We start from the raw sequence: 21,079 nt of genomic DNA on the forward strand, positions 1-21,079 counted from the left end.
CCACTGCAATAATTTGCTATTTTGCAAAACATCTTTTCCATTCACCTCAGTCTGCCAATATGATACGCGGGATTTCTGCTCCACTAACTCCTAAACAGAAGTGATACTACCGACCATTGGCTGAAAAATACTTGTCTATCAATGGGATCTGACTTGACTATTCATCCAGCCCCAAGTGTTACCTATTACAGCTACTGAATAACAAAAGAGATTAGGCGAAAGCAGCCGTTTTCAAACATTTTCTTACATCCAAGGCATACTTTCCTCAAGAATTTGACTGCCCAAAAACTTGATGCAGTGCAAATGATCCTGAACCAGTGCATATGGGTCTCAAACCAGAGACTTGAGCAGTAAAGCCCCAGGCACTTTGCTCCCTGTACCACCAGGGCAGCTCTTAGCTAGAGTCTGGTTCCAGCCTGATCTCTGCTGTGCTGCAGTACCATCCCTGCAACAGCTAAAGACAGAGCTTTGTCAGCTCAGCGAGACCCAAGGTGTGGTAGAGGTCTAGCTGGCCCTATATAAGTATTCCTACAGGCTTGGTTCCAGCTGGGATGGTTACAGCGTGGTGCTGGTTACACCAAGGTTGCAGGCGTGATCCCTGTATGGGACAGCTGCAGGGTCCTTTCAAACTCTACAGTTCTATGATTCTACGACAACTGCCCCTTGTGCTTAGCCGCTGAGCTTTAGTTGATAGATTCTCAGTGAAGCATCCTCAAGTGACCCTGTCCACCCTCCTGGATGTTTAAGAAGTTTAAGAGGGCTTCATACTCCAGTTGCCCTTGCTCAAGCAAAGTGGAGTCCCTTAGTTGTGGCCTGTTCCTGTACCGTTGGTTGTCCGGTGTCCTTCTGGCTTGCTCCATGGTTCATCACCTGGTTCTGACCTTTGATCCTGATGCTTGGCTTTGTCCCACAGCTACTGGTTTCTGACTCACCTTAGACCTCTCCTTGGTCTGTCCCTGGCAGGTCCTCAGTTTGAGCAACTCATTTATGAGAAAAGGTGCTAGAAGACTCTGCTTCCCTCGCACTCACTTTGCCTCTAGACATAATACATGTGCATGTCAAAAAAACAACCAACAAACCCCTAAGCAATAGCTCATGTCTAGGAAGATGGCCACTCAGTCTGTTAACTGCTGTTATGTAGATAAATTTAATCGGCCACTGAGGTGCCAACAATTATGCACTACAATTATGGTGAGAAGATAAAGGAGTATCCAGGGTTAGTGCAGATAATTATGTGAGCTGAGCAGATATTAGGCCACTGTATAATAAAATCAATAATGTTGAAGTCTGTAGCTTTAATTCCACAAATGTGTCTGACTTCTGTGTGTCCTCCTATTCATATAATGTTTGTACTACCAACTGCTTATCATTGCTTATCTTACTCCATGAAACATGATGCAAAGCCATTTGTCTTTTGGCCACTGAATACAAGTTACTCTGTGAAATATTTCAGTATTATCTTCCTTCCCGTTCATCATAATCTCTAGTTGTTTTTCCAAGGTTAAAAGTTTTAAATAAAGTACTATAGAATGTCATAGGGGACTCTCTGTGAATTGATAGTAATTAAGCAAGCACAGGTTAAGGCACATGCCAATTTACCTCATGCTAAATTAATTCTGCTATAGATTTCGTGTATAGCTTTTTAAAAACGTACATTTATCAAGTTATGTACTCCCTTTCATTTTTAGAACTAGTATAAACCAACAGCAAAATGCAAACAAGTATATGCTAAAGCGGCAATTCTAAGCACAAGGCTTAAGCCCAAAGGGAACATGTTTTCCAAACATTTTTGGCAGTGTCAAAAAATTTGTCCTCCTGTTTAGAAATTTTTCACGCACTGAAACAAAGAGAAGCAAGAATATTCACTCATTGAGACTGAGAGCAACACTTCCCAAAGGCTGCTTCATTTCCTTCAATCCTATACAGGAATAGACAAATCTAATTGCCTACATACTGATGTGGCATCATCCAGTGCCGGCCCACCCATGAGACAAGGTGAGATCCTGATGTTAAAATCATAGAACTGTCAAATTGGAAGGGACCCCAAGGGTCATCTAGTTCAACGCCTACAATGCAAGAATCTCAACATAGTCTCCCATCCAATTTGAAACCATACCGGACCCTTTTTAGCTTTGCAAATGTGCTAGCAGCTTTATTGTTACACCAATCTTTTCCACTTGTTCCTGATTTAGATCTGCCCTATCTCCTCCTCCTTCTGTCACCTCAGGTGCCAAAATGTATTAGGCCAGCCTTGACATCATCCAACCTACCACATGATCCGTGATTAGTTTGGATCACTCATGTAACTATTCCCAGCCAGTAATCAAGACAAAATTTTGCCGAAGCAGCATCAGATTGGAGGAGTGATGGCAGAAAACTGCCTTGAAAAAATGAAAATATTCATATAGCCATGTTACGGAGGACTATTTAGGGTCTCCCTGAAAATAATCACTTACGTCCTGAAAATGGAAATGGCTAAATATTCAGCATAGCTCTGCTTAACCCATTTACAAGAAGGTAAATGATGTTTCTTAGAGTCTTCAAATCCAAGATACTTACAATCATACAGTATTGCTGGGACTGTACCACTTCAGACTATAGATGGGGGATCATTACAGGGCAGAATTTTTCTTTTCTTTCTAAGGAGGGAGTCAAACATGCATGCTCATCACCCATTTCTCCTCCCTCAGTGACTTGTATTCATAATTCATGTCAGTTACTGAAGAATATTATTTCTGAATGATATGAGGGAATCACAAGGAGCTATTGTTGGTGTACAGTGTATGACATGGAAGCCATCACTTGAAGTTGCACTCACGATGAACACATAGGCCTCACTCTAATAGCGTGTTCATATTTTGATAAGAGACAAGTATATTAATTTGCATCAATGAATAGCAAGCTGCAGGTTTCATCCTCATGGTTTGGGATAATGGTGGAAGTCTCTACCAATCCATAGCTAATATTCTTCCATTTAAATTGTTGTAAATCCTGTTGACTTGCATGGATTAGATAAAGCTCAACAGGCTACCTTTTGTGGTTAAACAGAATTTCCACAACTATGGACAAGCTTGGGGTGGGTTGCTTTTCCCATTATTGCTATGGACGTACTACACTATAACAATAGCAACATGACAACTGAAGGATGGTTTACAATGCCTAGGCCTCCCTTGACTCCAAAGTAATTCTCCAGCTAGAGAACCAAACCATTTGTCTCTTGTCCAGCATTTATTATGATCATGACAGAATGCCCTTAATCATAAAGAATCTAATCTGTAAAACGAAAGCCAACCTGATAGTTCAGTCTGTGCAATCCTCTGTATTCTTCCCCTTATCCCCTCTGGCAATATGACACTGATATTTTGATTGTTTTATGAAATTTGTTAAGGGCAATCTACTGTAACTCACAATTATTGCTATGAGAAGTACTGTGCAGAAAAGAGCGAGATAACACAGCCTGATCCTAAAAATGTTTCCTTGGAAATAAGTTTTATTGAGTTCTAGGTGGGATCTCTTAGTACATAGTGTTCCAAGTTTGCAAACCAGACATGTGCTCCATAACCTTAAAATTACCAATAAATGCAGGACAAAGAACCTAAGGCTACTCCTTCCCACTGCTCCCTTCGTTCACTGCTTGCCTTGTTTTATAGCACACCTGGAATCCCTTCTGCGGCAACGGGCATGCATGGTAGAAGACTAGACAGAGCTGGGGCAGGGTGCCAGAAGAAGCCACACGTGCTTTGTTTACAAAGTATTTCGACAAGCTTATGGTAGTTAAGGTGAATTTCTGGACTGCAACCTGCAATCCTATCAGTAAATGCTTCTTAATTACCCATAAAGGTAAAGGTAAAGGGACCCCTGACCATTAGGTCCAGTCATGACCGACTCTGGGGTTGCGGCGCTCATCTCGCTTTATTGGCCGAGGGAGCCGGCGTACAGCTTCCGGGTCATGTGGCCAGCATGACTAAGCCGCTTCTGGCGAACCAGAGCAGCACATGGAAACACCGTTTACCTTCCCTCCAGAGCGGTACCTATTTATCTACTTGCACTTTGACGTGCTTTCGAACTGCTAGGTTGGCAGGAGCAAGGACTAAGCAACGGGAGCTCACTCCGTGGCGGGGATTCAAACCGCCGACCTTCTGATCAGCAAGTCCTAGGCTCTGTGGTTTAACCCACAGCGCCACCCGCGTCCCAATTACCCATAGATGGGTTATAAAACGGTAGCATAAACAAATCCTTAAACATGGCAATTCAGCGAATGGTTAGCCACTACATCTAAGGGTCTTTGAAGCTTATCACAAGGATTAGCTATATACAAACACTGGTTGGCATTCGGGAGACAATGAAGGGGTGTGGCTTAGGGGTGAGGTTTAACTGTTGGAAGGCCTGCTGTGGCTGTATAGGCTGATGTGGGAGAGACATGTTTTGTTGCAGATGGGGCAGGTGAAGGCGTCCAGTTGTGCTGATGCAGAGGCACCATGGAGGTTTTCCCCTCTGCACTCCTCTCAGTGGTCATTTCTCACTGCTATGGATACAGGACTTGTCTGTCTGTCTCCAGGCACTGCAGTTGTCTGCAAGGGGTTGCTTACAAAATCAGGGTACCTGAGTTTGTTCCAGAGGCTGTTGACTCAATACAAGGGAATCCCTTTTCAGCTCACTACAGGAACACATGTTTAATTATACAGTCTCTCCCTTGCTTTCTTCTTATTTTGATTAATTCCTCAAGCGTGAAAATTAATCAAAAGCACAAACTGAATTATGTGGCTTGTTTTCTTATGAATTCTGAAGCTGTAATCCTGTTCTGATTTACCTTGGAGTAAATCCACTGAACTCAATTGGACAGATTTGTGTAAAGAAGTCTGTGTAAACAAAACTACAGTTATTTCACTTACATAGGTAGTCAAACCTGCAAAAAACAACAACACCCCACCTAATAATAATTTATTTTACACAACTCCATGAGGGCAGATGATGCAGCCACTTTGTTGAAGCTAAGCAGGTCTGAATCTGGTTAACACCTACCGTACATTAGGGTTGCAATATGTCATTAGAGTTTTGTGTACATCACTGTGGATATATGTGGCACATATATACCTACAATAAAAAACAACACAATTTACAGCTAAACTTAAAGTTAACTTTAAGTACTTTTATTTTAACGTAGATCTGAAAATCAGCTGGAATAAAATGTACTGGTTTAAAACCTAGTACTTCAGTTTAAATGGGATCTGGATTGAACTATCTGCAACATAGTGTGGTCTGCAGATTAAAGTCATGATTTTATCCTCTCATGTCCTCATTGGCAGTACAGTGCTATATTTATGCCTGCCTAGAAGCAAACCATTCTCGCTTTTTGCAAAATAAAGATGCCTGTTGAGTATGCTGCCATCCATATGAAAGCTGTCAGCTACTGAAGATAAAGAGGAACTCTGTTGGGCAATATGATTAAGGCACAGTCTACACAAACAGCAGGTCACAAAGTAACCTCAGAGCAGCAGTCAGGGAGGGCTGTATGTCTGAAAGCTACGAGGAAGAGCCAACTAAGTCATACTCCGAGTAGACCCACTGAAACCATTGGACCTCTGAGTATGACTAATGTTGGGTATTGACCTACAGCTGGAGCTGTGAAGGTCACTGGGTTACAATGGTCAGTCACTTCCTAGCCCACATCGCAGTGTTGCCGTAAGGATAACAGTGCCGGGAGCGACCACTATGATGATGATAATATTCTCCCCATCATATTCCCTGATTTCTAATTTTCATTGCATGTTGTCCTCAGTTTCATCTGCAGCCCAGTAACAGTTTCACATGTGATCCATGGTCTAGCCAGAAACACATATTTCTCCCCCACACACCCAAGTTATCTTTAGAATTGCACCACTCTAATTTATCCACAGGTTCACATAGTGAGCACCTAATGTTGCATATACTGAAAAAACACTGGTATTGACTTGAACTGATGCAATCTTTTCCTCCACAAAACATTTCTTTTTTTAAAAAAATAATAATGTCAGAAATGGAAAAGCAGCTTGCCTGGCAATATGTCTGCTGACCAAACATTGAGCATAAATCACCTTTCAAACTTATTTCTATATGGGTATTTCTTTTTAAAATTTATCAGGCAGCTTTCCAAAAATCTTTACTGAAGGCACAGAAAGTTTTAATTTGTTTTACACTATTCTATTGTGGTTTTAACTTTTGTATGTTTTAAATTATGAATGTAATTTTTTTAGTGATAATTTTATGGTCTTCCCTTTTTTTGTAAACCACTTTGGGGGTTTTTATGTTCAAGTGGCATATAAATTTTATGGATGTATCATTTTAAAAAATGAAAAACAAGGTTCCAGTAAAACCACAACTATACATAATAAAATATCCAATAATAAATTAACATAGCAAATTAATATATTAAAACTACTTTATAGCCAAAATGCTAGTCCGAAACAGAAATACCATTATGAAAGGTAAGAGCTTCTCTTGGAAAGGAATTGTGCAGGTCAGGTGTCATGATGGAAACAGCAATAGTCCATGTCAGTCAAATATTTCATTGAGAAAGATGTGAAGCGAAGAGTCCTAAAGATTACAACAAAAGCTATGGTTCAATACACACCATGCTTATTATGCTAAGAATCATAGAATCATAGAGTTGGAAGAGACCACAAGGGCCATCAAGTCCAACCCCCTGCCAAGCAGGAAACACCATCAGAGCACTCCTGACATATGGTTGTCAAGCCTCTGCTTAAAGACCTCCAAAGGAGGAGACTCCACCACACTCCTTGGCAGCAAATTCCACTGTCAAACAGCTCTTACTGTCAGGAAGTTCTTCCTAATGTTTAGGTGGAATCTTCTTTCTTGTAGTTTGGATCCATTGCTCCGTGTCCGCTTCTCTGGAGCAGCAGAAAACAACCTTTCTCCCTCCTCTATGTGACATCCTTTTATATATTTGAACATGGCTATCATATCACCCCTTAACCTCCTCTTCTCCAGGCTAAACATGCCCAGCTCCCTTAGCCGTTCCTCATAAGGCATCGTTTCCAGGCCTTTGACCATTTTGGTTGCCCTCCTCTGGACACGTTCCAGTTTCTCAGTGTCCTTCTTGACCTGTGGTGCCCAGAACTGGACACAGTACTCCAGGTGAAGTCTGACCAGAGCAGAATACAGTGGCACTATTACTTCCCTTGATCTAGATGCTATACTCCTAGTTAGGGAAGTCAGAATCCCTGGCTGCATATTCATTATGATACCTGCTGAGCATCATAGAATTAAATAAGATTCCTTTCTTCTGTGGTGATTTGTTATTATGAATGCGCTCCACAACCCTCCACACCACGACGAACTGGAAATATAGCCACACAAACTCCTTTGATTAGATTAAAGGTACTTTTCTTGCATGTGAAGACCCCCAAGACCTCCCAAAGAAAGACACAGTTGACCCCAATATTAGTTTAAGGTTATTGGCATAATTTTGGCCATAACTTTATTTATTACAGAATGTGAGTGGTTTGCTTAGGCCTTGGTTCGACTAGCTGCACCTACAACTGGACACCGGCAGAAGTCAGGAAGGATAAACATACTGGGGGAGCGTTGGTCCTACCACAGACACAACCTCACCCCAACATGCTCCCAGGTCCTCTGTCATGACCCTAACCCCTGGAAGAGGATCGGACAAAAGTATGGTGAGCCCCTGGATTCCTTTAACGGAATACCCTATCGCACACTGGGAGGGGCTGGTGTGACAACCTCCCCTCTACTACACCTTGAACGAATGCCTAACCGCCAAAACTTACAAAGTTGTGATGATTTGCTACGCGGCAGGCAAAACCCAAGTGGCACCGGCCAATCAGCCAAATGGGAAAATTCCTACCGGGCCCCTGGCCCCAAAGCAGACGACCTACGATGGCATAGCAAGGTCATAGCAAGACCCTAAATATAGGGTGGGTGGGTGATCTGGTGCACGAGGTGCTTAGAGGAAGCTTGACGCAATGTGCAGCGGTATAAATAGGTCCCCATGCTGCAAATTCTATCAACCCCATTGCCCAGAATTACCCCAGCAACTGAAGGACCCAATCGGGTTGTTGCAGCTATCCAAACGATCCCACCCACAGAAACGGTGAGGTCTCACCGCAGCGCGTGCCCTCCGTGATGAGGACACGATTTAGGCGTGTCTGTTTTTCACTGTGAGATCTCATTCATACTATAATCAGCCACAGAATAATGAGAGTGGTTTCTTACTCGTTGGTGAGTTTTCCCAGTAAGCTGTAATCACATAGATTCGGCCTTGGTTTCCAAGTCACTGGCTATGAAGATAGCACAGGGAGTTAGGACCAAATGGCAATGGTTTTAGCTCTTGCCAGGAAATAGAAGGTAGTTGATGGTTTTGGTGAAAGCTTCCCTTGCCTAATGGTTGGCAACCATTTTTATTTTAGTCTTGAGTCAGGTCACAAAGTATGTTTTAATTATTTGCATTACTACACTCCAAGCTATTACTGGAAGCAGAGATTTCTACATCTGTACAAGGCAAAGCCTTTCTATGACCAAACTAGATGTCATATTTTTTTGCATAACCAGTGTTTGGTCACAGTAAAACAATTAACCCAATCTATGCAAGCAGAAAACAGCTATTTTGAGACTTCATATAGCTATCCCAGTGTGATTTGTTCATCAGTTTTTCTGTTTGATCGTGCTTTGGAACTCTGGAGTGGAAATCACTCAACTTTCTATATAGCCCTCTGCCAAATTTATTGCTTGGCACAGATTAACAGACTTTTGAGTAATAATAATAAAAAAGAATTTGACAAAGTGGTGAGTTCTCTCCCACCTTACAGGTTCAAGGTGCATTTTTACAAAATTTCAACAAAATTAGAGAGATTATTACAGCAATTGGAAATAATGTTAGAGACAGTTAAGTAAGCTGCTCAGACAATTACCCCCCAGGAACTGAAAATTGATGTGCAGTATATAAAATAAAAAGAGGGTTAGTGCTGAAAGCAGCAATTATATCTCTTAAGAACTAGTAGAGAGTAATAATGCGGCATTCAGATGTCTCTGTAGCAACTTGAAACTTTTACTAAAGAAATAAAATGTTATATTCAGTTTTGAAAAAGTGCTAGTTTGATCAAAGTCAAGTTCCTGATTGATCTGAAAGGAAAGATTAATAAAACTGTTAAATTTTTATGCATTTCTCATAATCTTATCTAGTAAAACGATTTGTTCACATGAGCAGTTTCCAAAGAATGAGTCAGAGAATTACTTTTTTTAAAAAAAATATGGTGATGATGATGATATAGATTGTTAGGAGGAAGCAAAGCAAATACTGGCAGTAAACAATAAAAAATGGGGGAGCAAAAAGCAACAGAAACAAAAGGACTCTGTCCGCTGGAGGATTCCCCATGCACTGGGAAAATATGGCCAAACTCTTCTTTTTTGCTTCTTAGCAATCAAGTCTCCGCTTATAACCAAATCCGGCATGTTTGTGCAGGAGTACATCAACTGTACTGCACAGTAGACTTTTAACAGCCTTGAAGCACAAAGGTCTGGAAAAAAACTAAAGTTATGGCTAAATGAATATATCTTTAGGAGAATTAAAGTATTCTTTGAGCCTAATATTCTAAAACTCTTGGCATACAAAAACTCAGTACTACAAGTGAAAGTCAATCAACATTTGTGTTAAGTTTTATCCCAGTTGATTCATTTTGAAATGTATCTTCCCATCCTATCCCATCCCACTAACCACAAACACATTTGCCCTGAGCGCATTAGCCACCAGAAAATATTAAGATCACCTCCCTGCTAGGACACAGAAGACACTCAGATAACAACTGCATGGCACATGTACCTCCATGATTCTGTAGTGGGGGGGGGGTCCTGTTTGGGATTGTTTTGTTTTTTATGCAGTGCAGTAATTGAGACTGTAATTTGAAATGGAACATGTACACTGGGGAGAGAGGGACTTAGAAACCCTTCCTCCTCGTCACATTTTTCATCTAAAAAAACTCCTCGGCCATTTTTATTCCTGCTGGGGAAAAGATGCAGCAGAAGAAAACTCAGGTGGAGGAGGCACTTTGGTGGGGAAACAGTGCAAGGGAGAAAAGTTAGGAAACCAACAATTCTCCCACAAAATATTTGCCGTACTCTCTAAATGGCAAACTACATGCTATGCTTGCAGTTCCATAAGTGTCCCCAGAGGCTGTTCCTCATATGAGACTGGATGTGACTCTGGGTGAGATAAAAGTGGTTGCAAAGGAGTTGTTGCAGGGGGTAAATTACAGCAGGGTGGGAGGTTCAGCTCCCCTCACCCAAATTCCCCCTTTATTTTTAAAATTAGATCACCTTTAACCTTTTTACACGACTGGAGCAGCTCTGTTTTCAAACACATTGCCATTTCCAGTGCGGCTCATTAGCTCCATGTGCTCAAAGAATGAAACGAAACCAGCAATTATGATGATGTTGCCCATTGAACTGTACTTGCGAAAGCAAAGGTGGGCAACATTTTTCCTGCCTAGAGTTGCATCCCCTTAGGGGTAATTTGTAGGGGGCTGCAGAGCCGACGCCAGAGACAAAAGTGTTCTGAGTCAACCAGCCTGGATTACAGACCGTTCTGTTTCAACTTCCATCATGGCTGCATCAGATTAGACTTTCCCATCTTAACCTAGAAGTAAGCCCTACTAGATTGATGAAAGTAACTCTCAGATATATGGAGAATTTTGGTTTGGGGGTGGGGGAGTAATACAAAAACAGACCAATATAGCTACTGTTCCAGAGCCCAAGTAAAAAGCACTTTTATGTGACTTTAATGTGCTATACACACACATATTAAAATAAAATACTGCTCTTCCCAGTTCTGAAGCTACAAAGAAAAAGAGAGAAAATGCTTTTAGAAGCTAGGAATAAGATGGAAGGAAGGAAGGAAGGAAGGAAGGAAGGAAGGAAGGAAGGAAGGAAGGAAGGAAGGAATTCATGGGATGGAAGAATAGGGCAGGTTCAGGAAGCCTGTCTAAAATCTGGAAGCTACAGGTTTTTCACCTGTGTGCTAGAGAATTTGCAGGACTAAGCAGAGTATTGGAGATGACTAATTCTTTCCAGGAAAACTATTTCACCTGGCATTTAGGAATGAATTCAAACAACAGATAAAAAAATAACATGTGTGTGTCCATTTCCAAGATAAGCTGTTCATGCTCAAATATTCTGAAGATTCCCCCGCCCCTCGCCCACCCGCCGGTTGCATGGAGCAATGCTGAGTATCTCCAGAGGGATTCACGTCTGTTGGAAAACAGGTTATGATGATGCATAGGCTCTTGAGGGAGGAGAAAAAAGGTTAAGTAGTCAGATTCTCACAGTGTCAAAGAGGACAATCACAAAAGCAAAAGAAACATCTGAGGGACATGAAGGTTTTTCATTTTCTTGCTGTCTGAGCTTCTAAAAGATTTCTCATCCAATTTAGCCATGGCATTGTGCTTGGGTTACATGAACCACCTCTTTTGGGTTTCATTTGTTCCAGGCAATGTGCTATGAAGCTAAGTAAAACACAGACATTTGGAACTTGCTTTTATTATCACAAATATTTCCAAGGCTTCTTTTCACCAATTCATGCACTGAAGTTTGGATATAAAAATCTGTTGACACTTTCACTGCTCACAGTGAAATGTCTGCATGGGGTGGGGGGTGGGGGTGTTACTGAAATCTGCTATCCTGAATCCAGCAAATGAAAATTACACCCAAACACATTTTTCACTGTTGACTTTTTTCAGCTTGCCATCCATCCTACCAGCATCTCATCAAATCTGGCTGCAAGATTACATATTCTGATTCTGAATTCAATATTAGCAAACCCAAGGAATGGTCTAGTGAACAAACCCAGAGCACAAATAAGGCAGCCTTTGCCACGTGGGTGCCAACCCATCAGCACTGGGGCTGATGGCAGTTTAAACCATCTGGAGGGCACCAGGTTGGCGAAGTCTGATGTGTGAACTGATCAGATGTCAGCAGTATTACTCCTTTCATAAATATGTCCCATTACTTATAAATTTACCTAACTAAGTGTTTTCAGTGTTGAGAAATGCTGTGTAGTTTGTGGTTATGGAAACAATCAACACTGTTAATACGGGAAATATATCAGCATATGTGGATCTTACAAACTTAATTGGGGCCAGTTTGTATTAACAAAGAATTAATACAATTACCCCTCTAAATATAAATGTTTAACGATATGCAAAGAAAAAAATCAGTTTAAAGTAATAAGAACTATGGATAGAAGAATCATTAAGAACCTGCATTCGGTTTTGGCATAATGCCAAATATCAGTGGCAAATATTAGGAATGATACTGAATGTATGAAAAACATGACACAAACTTAATAATTAGCTGTATTTCTTGTAACTAATTTTTTATTATGTAGAATACTTGTTAATTTATACATCTGATTCAGGAAAAAATCTTTAGTATTGGCTTTCTTCCTTTTCCTCCCCCTTGAGAACATTCTCTTGATCTTTTGATACAACAGTTAGATAAAACTCTCCGACGGCGCAAGAGTTCCAGTCGAAAGAGACTCTCTGGCAAATATCAATAGCTAATCTGTCATTTTTGAAGAAATAGTTCTATCACCTAGGTTTCCAACCAGCTATTTTTAAAATGCCTCAAGCTATAGGTCATTTACCCGCAACCGTAAGATCCCTTAAAATAATGTGGAAGACCTTTAGCCTTTTATTGTTTTCCAGTTATATTTAAATGCATTCTAAAACATATACATCAATTAACTGATTGCAATGAAGAGTGCCTTACGTTCGTTCATACAAAACTGTTCTCGGTGGGGACTCATGCACACAAACACTTTATAGACTTTTTAATCCGCTATGTTTTTGGTCACCCAAATATCTGTGGTGAGATAGCCATTTGAATGTATTGTCATGGATCCATGCAGTATGCCACAACAAATGCTTTTAAAAAAAGATTCTGGTGGTTGCCAAATCAGAAATGGAACGGTCCATCTCATCACAGCTATTCTCAATTTGAGGTCCTATCAACCACCACTACAGTGAATAAAGTGTGAATAAAGTGGTGAATTAGTAAAGGTAAAGGGACCCCTGACCATAAGGTCCAGTTGTGGCTGACTCTGGGGTTGCAGCGCTCATCTCACTTTATTGGCCAAGGGAGCCGGTGTACAGCTTCCGAGTCATGTGGCCAGCATGACTAAGCCACTTCTGAGCCAGAGCAGCACACAGAAACGCCGTTTACCTTTCCGCCAGAGCGGTACCTATTTACCTACTTGCACTTTGACGTGCTTTCGAACTGCTAGGTTGGCAGGAGCAAGGATTAAGCAATGGGAGCTCACTCCGTGGCGGGGATTCAAACCGCTAACCTTCTGATCAGCAAGCCCTAGGCTCTGTGGTTTAACCCACAGCGCCACCCGCTGTGAATAGGAGCTTCAAAATAGCCACCCAAATTGACTCAACTACATATTTGTGTTCTTAAAGTATTATTAACCAGATGAATAGCATAGACTAGCATAGATCCATATTATACATTACGAGAACCAAATCTAATCCTGAATGTTAATGTTAGGGCCAACCCCCCCACCCCACCCCCGGAGGTTCAGTGTTTAAACATGATTACTTGGAATTACTGATCATTGGTTTCAGTTGCAAATTTGCATGGTCCAATATGCTGAGACTATCATGGTCTGCGATTCTGCAGCAGTGCAACACTCTGATACCTCAACACTCTGCTACCCTAATCTGTCTTTTATATAACCAACTTTTATTTTGTTCTGTGTATATCGCAATGCTTTTTGTTGCGATGGCCGACGGCTGATGCAAATAAAGTTTCATTCATTCATTGACTCTGCTACCTCATTCCCAACTTATTCTGCAGCATGTGAATACCAGAACCATTTGACCGAATACTTCATTACAACCCAGATATGAAATCCGTAGATATTCAAATGTGGAGATGCTATAGGATTGCATCTGTTGGGTCTGCACAGAACATGCATGCAATTCCTCCCCTGTACAGTACAGATCTCATGGAGAGGGGCTAGGCACATACAGATTATATGCTCACGGGGTCCTTGCAGATGACCAAATCAACTCATGATGGTAGGGAGGGGCAACTGGACATTAGCCCCTTTCTGCTTCCTGTCATGCTTAATAGCTGTGAATTTCATGGCATGAATTTTGTGGCAAACCAGAGGGAATTTAAAAAATCACATTTCCTAAAATATCAAGACAAGCATCTCTGTGTGTTTTAAACCACACACTCAGATATTTTTTTCTGCAGAAAAATGATCATGACCTTTTGTCTTCTTTAGTGGGAATTTTTATTTTCATCCATTTGATATTCAGCAAATCAAAAAGTTTTTTTTTAAAAGTCTTGTTACAGCTACAGATCATTATAAGATAAGAAGCTCAACCATGTCTCTTCCATGTATAGTACACAGGAACCTGGCTGGTATTTAGCTTATCATGAGAGAATCGCAGAACCACAGAAAAGGCACTTGAATGTAAATGTGTTGCCGGAAGATAAACATCTGCACTACTGAAAGACTGCAGCATGGCCAACAATTTAAAGGTCATGTAACAAGCATTGTATGCTTTTTCCTCCAAGAGTTAAAATGATTATAATGTTTGAAACTGTGCTTTAAAAAACAGTCTGACCTCATAATTGGCTTCAATTATCACCAGTTATGCTGAATGCAAAATTAAAAGCCAGGCAGAATAAAAATAAACAAGTGTTCCTAAGACCAATTAGTGAGAAGCACGTTTGCAGAGGGCTACTGTCAGTTGTTGTAATGAGAGTAAAACTATTTACGGTACATAAGAAAGCAAATTAGGTTTAAGGAAGGAAATATATCCTCCTGTAAAACAAAAAGGCCCACATGCTTTAGCTGGAATCTAGGACAAGGTCCAAAGAATTGCATGGAATAAATTAACTAGATAAAAAATATATATTCTACTGCAAATATTTATATTGCAAAATATCGCTGCAACATTCCTGCATCTTCTTACAATAATAATTTTGGAGCGGGTGGGTGCTGTGCTTAATAATGTAAAATAGTATGTTCCTCTAGAGATGCTTCATTTTCAAAGTACAAAGGTATTCATAAATATTAAAAGAGGTTTTTAGACATGTTGCTTCTTACACTGGTATTTCCTGCACTCAAAACCTGTATTCAACATGTCCTTGTCCACAAACATTCCACTAACTTAGGAGTCAATGAATTCAAGTTACAAGAAGGGAGATTCTGACGAACAGCAGGAATAACTTTCTGACAGTGACATGGGCTTAGTCAGTATTTTTGTTAGGGGCGGCAGGCCTTTTGTTGGGGGGCCAGAACCTCAGTTTGCTATGTATTTTTACTGAATTTTTTTGGGGGGGAGAGCTGCCACTCCTTGCCCCCCCCCCGCCACAGTGAAAGCTCTTCCACAGCAGAGCAGACTTCCACAAGGGGGGACTCAACAATTCTATGGCAGGGGTCAGCAAACTTTTTCAGCAGAGGGCTGGTCCGCTGTCCCTCAGACCTTTTGGGGGGGCAGACTATATTTTGAAGAGAGAGAAAATGAACAATTTCCCAGTGACCAGCTGCTGCTTGGGGGGCGGTAAGTTTATATTGTAAATGGCAGGGGAGTGGCTTGTTTCTGCTTGATATTTCTGGGTGATCTGGGGTGAGACCTTTTATAAGCCTCCCCCAAATTTCACCGGGCCCCAAAACTTGCAATGACCAGAAAATGAGGTGCTTATGTATCTAATTCCTGCAATCCTTCTATCTTTCAAAGAAAACAGCACAAGGGTCTCGGGATTCTTTCATACTCTGCACACGTTTTCCCCAGTGGTGGAGGAACCCTCTCTGGCACCCAGGGTGGGGCAGCCTGTAGGGAGTGTGCATGCGCAGCATCCTGTATGGAGTGCGCATGCGCAGTAGCCCATACAGTTGCCGTGCGAGCAGCACCCATACGGACTGTGTGCGCCCTCAGCCGCTCTACAGCTGGGGGGAGACAGGGGCCCCCTCCTCCCCCCACTTCGTATGCCCTTGGTTTTCCCAGTGCATTACTTGCACTATTTACAAGGGACATGGATATCAACATGGCAGCCTATGGAACTCCATCTCAACCATGATTTTATAGGCCTATGTGCAAAATGGAGCGTAATAATGGCATACATTGAGAGAATAAGTGAACCGTGCCATACAATACTTCTCACCACTGTGTTAAATTGGATTAAAATAAGAGTGCAAATTTTAATAAACTTTTTTTGGGAGGAGGGGGAGCATTAGAAATGCTAGGTTTGGTCTCTGAGAGAGCTCTTTTAGCTTTAAGAGTTGTATTCCACGAGGTACTGCTTTTTCTATCATCTTTGTGCTTTGATGCTAAAAGCCCAAACTATGGGCCTTTCCCTTGGAAACCAAACATAATGATATTGGCTCTCTCAAGGCATTGGCACAGTCTCTATTGGGGCCTGTGACTCTTTATTCTGCTTGGTGTGAACAATATAAGCTAAACATCATATATTTATAGGAAATGCAATCTGTTATTAATTACAAGTTTCTTCTCAGTATATACCTTTTCTTCAAAGTTACTTTAAGTCACAGATAAGTGAGAATTTTATCATAAAACACCTATTGTACATCAATACAGAACTACTTATGGCAATATCAACTTCAAATTATAGCAATATGCTGCTACAAATTTGGTTAGTGTTATCATCTGGTTAGTATTCTGCTATAAATTCCGTTAGTGTTACTCTTCTGCGTAGAATGCTGAACTATTGTAAAAGAGGCATTTGAGATTAGGAAAGAAAGCTGATATAAACCAAAAGGATGCCACTGATATGTGCCAAATAAGCATAAATGGTTTCTTTGAAAATGTATATATAGTTATGTAAATAACTACACAAAATGGGAATATTTACAAGCTGTTGCTTGCTTGATAGGGATCACTCTACCTAATTAATGTCACCCTTTTCTTTCACCAGCTCATTTAATCTCTTTTGTTCTATTGTGTTTGCGAAACCCGGCAAACGTAGAAATGTACAGCTCGACTTGGGGCCTGAGGCCTGAGGATCAAGATGGCAGGCTGCCTTTGGTTTCCCGAGGGAGCGCAGAGCCAGAAGGGTGATTGGACACAGTGACCTGTCTGCATGAGATGAGACAAAAACAGGAGGGCTGTAATACTGATGAACTAACCTGTCACTCACAAACTCAGGTCTTGGGGGGAGATGGAGGGGGAGGGGAAAGAAGTTAGAGCCAAGACTGGGAGTGAGCAAAACAAAAAGACAGCATAATGGTTAAAGTAATTAGATGACAATAAGACAGAGAAAGGTACAGGAGGAAAATCGCATCCTTTCTGAAAAGGTGTTTTTTTTTTAAAAAAAAGAAACAATAAGGAGATAGTGGGTACTTTGAGGCAGAAGATGTTAGCAAGGTTGCTGCATCTGTCAAAGATCAGAGTTTGATTCCAAACACTCTGGATATGAATCAAAATCACAATGAGCAATGAGCTTCTAAATCTTGACATGCCGGGCAGGGAGGTTGTTCTATCAGAGTACTTGGCTGCTTAATTGCTTGCTTGGGGGGGGGAGAGGAAAAAATCCAGAGGGAAGTTGCACTTGCAATTTTGCAACACCCCCCCCCCTCCAGTTTGCCCTGTTGCTAGAAGCTGTCGTTCACATTGTAGCTGTCACGGTTACCTATTGGCACTTACCAGTGGGACCCAATTTGGAAAGCGATGCTTAAAGGCAGCTAAGTATCAGGATGAAAAGATCAGGAAATGCCTGTAATTAACTGAGGGAGCAGTCAGAGTTGATTATCCTTTTAACATTAGGCCTGCCACTTGTTCGAGTTTCTGTTTCAAACAATACAACTATTTAGGGTTTATGTTACACTTCTACAGGCAATTTTATTTCTATGGAGTTTTGACAGTCCTACTTGTGTCTGTTCACACCTTGCAACGTGGTAGTTGTTCAAATGGCTGTTCATTAAATAGTAACCTAATTATTGTGCTCCCGGAAATATTGATCAGTAATGCACAGCTTTAAAGATAACACTATTTTTTAAAAGAAAAGTTTCATAATCACAGTAGCATGTGCAAATTTTTTGAATGAACTTTTTTCTGCACAGATTTTCAGTATGTGAAAGAAGCGAGTTGTAAAAATAGATATGAAATGTGCCAGTTTTCCTGCTGATTTTTAGTAGTTAAACACGTGCCTATTTAATTTTGGAACATATCTTAGAAAACGAGCCATATTACTCAACTGTCGTTTACTGCTGACACTGCCCAAGTAATTATATTTTCCTATGAAATAAGCATTTTCATTAATCTGACAAAATAAGGAGGCTGCCTGTTATGTCTTTAAACACTACATAAGACCTGTGGGGAAACAATCCGAGTAATAAAATGTTAGCTTTATTTACTGTTTATCTTTCATTACCATATGGGGTGGTACCATCGGCTCAGTCCAATTCAGCATAGGTTCATTAAAATCACTGGACTTTAGTTAGTCATGACAACTAACTTAAGTCTACTGATTTCAGCTATTTGACTTTGAATACGATTTAGTCTGATTCCATTCACTTATTCTTTTTTGAAGGAAAGACTAAAGTGCTACAAGGATACTCTTTGGCACATTTGAACAGCATGCGTTCTATGTTTCACAACATACACATGTGCATTGTGCACAGGTATAAATGGAAAAATAGTCTGAACTGGTATATCACTTGCTACATATTAGGTTGCATGCAAAGTAATAAGATGAGTCGCCGTTTTACATTTCACCTAGGATTCACACCTGCTTTAAAATGTCATTGTTTTCTTTAAAGTGTTTGTTTTAATAGCTGAAATACACATATTTTTTCAAAGTAATTCAGTTAACTTTTTATTCATTAAAGCAAAAATATTGGAGTATCTAATGTTTTCTCAGCTGTTTATAAGTGTTTAAAGCGCACACATGTAAAACAGCTATTGTGCTAAGGAGGAAGTTATATTAAAGATGACCTTACAAACACCACCAGTGTTTGACAAATTTCCCCTCACACTTTTTAGTAAAAGTTGCATATGTAACCCACAATGATGCAGCTGTTTTAATACTTACTGAATGTGCATATTCCTTGCTGAGAGCATTTTTGCAGATGACATTAAAAATTTTAATATTTCCACATATTTTTATACTACTTTAATATGTGCACCCTTTTTTAAACTCAAAATGTGCTCACCAAACCTATTCATCTGAACCTAAGTTTGGGAATGGTTTCGATAAATATGTCTGTCTATTTTCACACACATATATTTACAGCAATGCAAAGCTGAGGTAAACATGATACTGCATATCTGACCTTTTCCATCTCAAATGCATTACTGAAGATGCTGATATTAATAAACCATGTGCTCTGTGAGACTTCTACATTTCACTGTAACTTAAGTTAAAAACACATACACTGAAAGATGCCTATTTGCTTTCAGCTTCATATCTCTATTTAGGAAGCACAAATACAGAAGCATCACTTTTAGCAGATTAATCGCATTGCCTTCGAAAGATATTAAACACAAACTTTTAAGGATTCATAAATGCCTTTTCTCTTTCACTGACACACAGGTCAGTAGCTAATGAGCAGGTGTTGAGGACTTAACATTTTGTTGGCAAATGTAAAGAACACCCCTAGCCCCTTTCCCTTCCTCTACTCCTATATTAAACCATCCTCTCCCCTCTGTATCAGGTCTCTCTTATCACTTTAGGTTATAATTTGGAGCCACATGAAAAGAGAATGATTCTCTTTTTTTATCCTCTGGTAAGTCAACATCAAGCTCGCAACACCACGTACACAAAATAATGATACACACAGACTATGCAGACTTCTCAGAAAATCACAAAACCAAATGAAACGTCAAGAGAAGGACTCACACTGACCCATTTGGAAGACAAAGACGGCAAAACGGAAAAGCTCTAAAAAGCAGCTTGTGAGGCCTCTGAGAGATGTCCTTCTGGCATTTCATCACAGCAGCCCCAGACCAGTTTCACCTCCCTGGATACAGCGAAGGGAGAACTAAACAGAGCTGTTTATTAGAGCTGTTGTGCTGGATTGCATTAAGAAACACGAGCAGACCACCTGGACCTTTCAGATTGTGGCAGTGTGTTTAATTTGCAAGCTGCCCCTTAGCAGCAGCAGCAGCAGAAGAAGCAAGGGCTCCTATATTTACCAGGCTGGATATCACACATTATCTGGGTTAGAAGGAAAGGAAAAGAAACACCCACATGCTACACAGTCAAAGAAGACAGTCGATCCACAAAGAACAGAGAAAACAGAAACCGCAACTCCCTATGTAAACATTACAAGCACTTTTTTACACTTCACTTGTTCCTGCTTGCACATATTTGAGCCCCAAACAGAAAGATAGATAGATTAAGATGGGGCTAAAAATTCCAAATTGGATTCCTCAAAGGCAGAGTGTCATTTTTTAACCTGTTCTACCCCTGGCCAGATTAATGTGGCCTTTTGTTGCCTTCCCTCACTGCCTCATCCCCCCCTTACTTTCTGCTCTGCACTTGCTGGTCGCTGAAGCTACAGACAGAAAGATGGTACTGTAAATATGAATTATGTGAATCATATGGTTAGAGTCTTGTGGGGTGGGGGAATAAAAGGGGAGTTGAGAAATGGCTGACTCCATACCTGACCAATTACAGCTTGCATGGTCCCTGTGTCCTGCTGAGCTGCAAGATCGCAATCCATCATATGTAGTCTTTGAAAAAGAGAATGGGGGTTTCTGGCATGCATCTGTCAATCAACTTCTGCACTCCCAACCATCACCAAATGCAACGGGGGGGGGGGGGGAGAGAAAAAAAGTCAAGCTGCTCCACCAAATAGGATGAAACAGTCATGTGACCTTCAGCACTCTCTCTCTCTCTCTCCTACATTCATATACTTCCATATAACGTATGAATTTTCTGCAGATATGAAATGACATTGACAAATACTCAATATCAAATAAATAAAGCGAAACAAACAGCTATTCATCCGAGGCAAAACACTTGCTGTAAATGCAGCCTCAACACAGAATTATCCTAACAAGTTTGTAGCTTTATTTAGAAAACCAAAACT

At 40.7% G+C, this 21,079-nt stretch overlaps 1 protein-coding gene across 2 annotated transcripts in view; it reads right to left on the minus strand.

Annotated features, from left to right (window-relative positions):
- POU6F2 (POU class 6 homeobox 2) overlaps positions 1-20,780 on the minus strand; it is a 304,331-nt gene extending 283,551 nt beyond the window's left edge. Inside the window, exon 1 of one of the 2 annotated variants that reach the window (XM_081165150.1) lies at positions 20,651-20,780. In XM_081165150.1, the coding sequence (XP_081021276.1) occupies positions 20,651-20,755 (105 nt within the window). In that variant the 5' untranslated portion in view covers positions 20,756-20,780. Of the gene's footprint in view, positions 1-19,890; positions 20,001-20,650 lie in introns of those variants that run through there. The other variant, XM_081165151.1, reaches the window with a different exon arrangement.
- Between the last annotated feature and the right edge of the window lie 299 nt (positions 20,781-21,079).

The sequence above is a fragment of the Podarcis bocagei genome (genome assembly GCF_964188305.1).
Source record: "Podarcis bocagei genome assembly, chromosome: 12".
In the NCBI taxonomy this organism is placed as follows: Eukaryota; Metazoa; Chordata; class Lepidosauria; order Squamata; family Lacertidae; genus Podarcis; species Podarcis bocagei.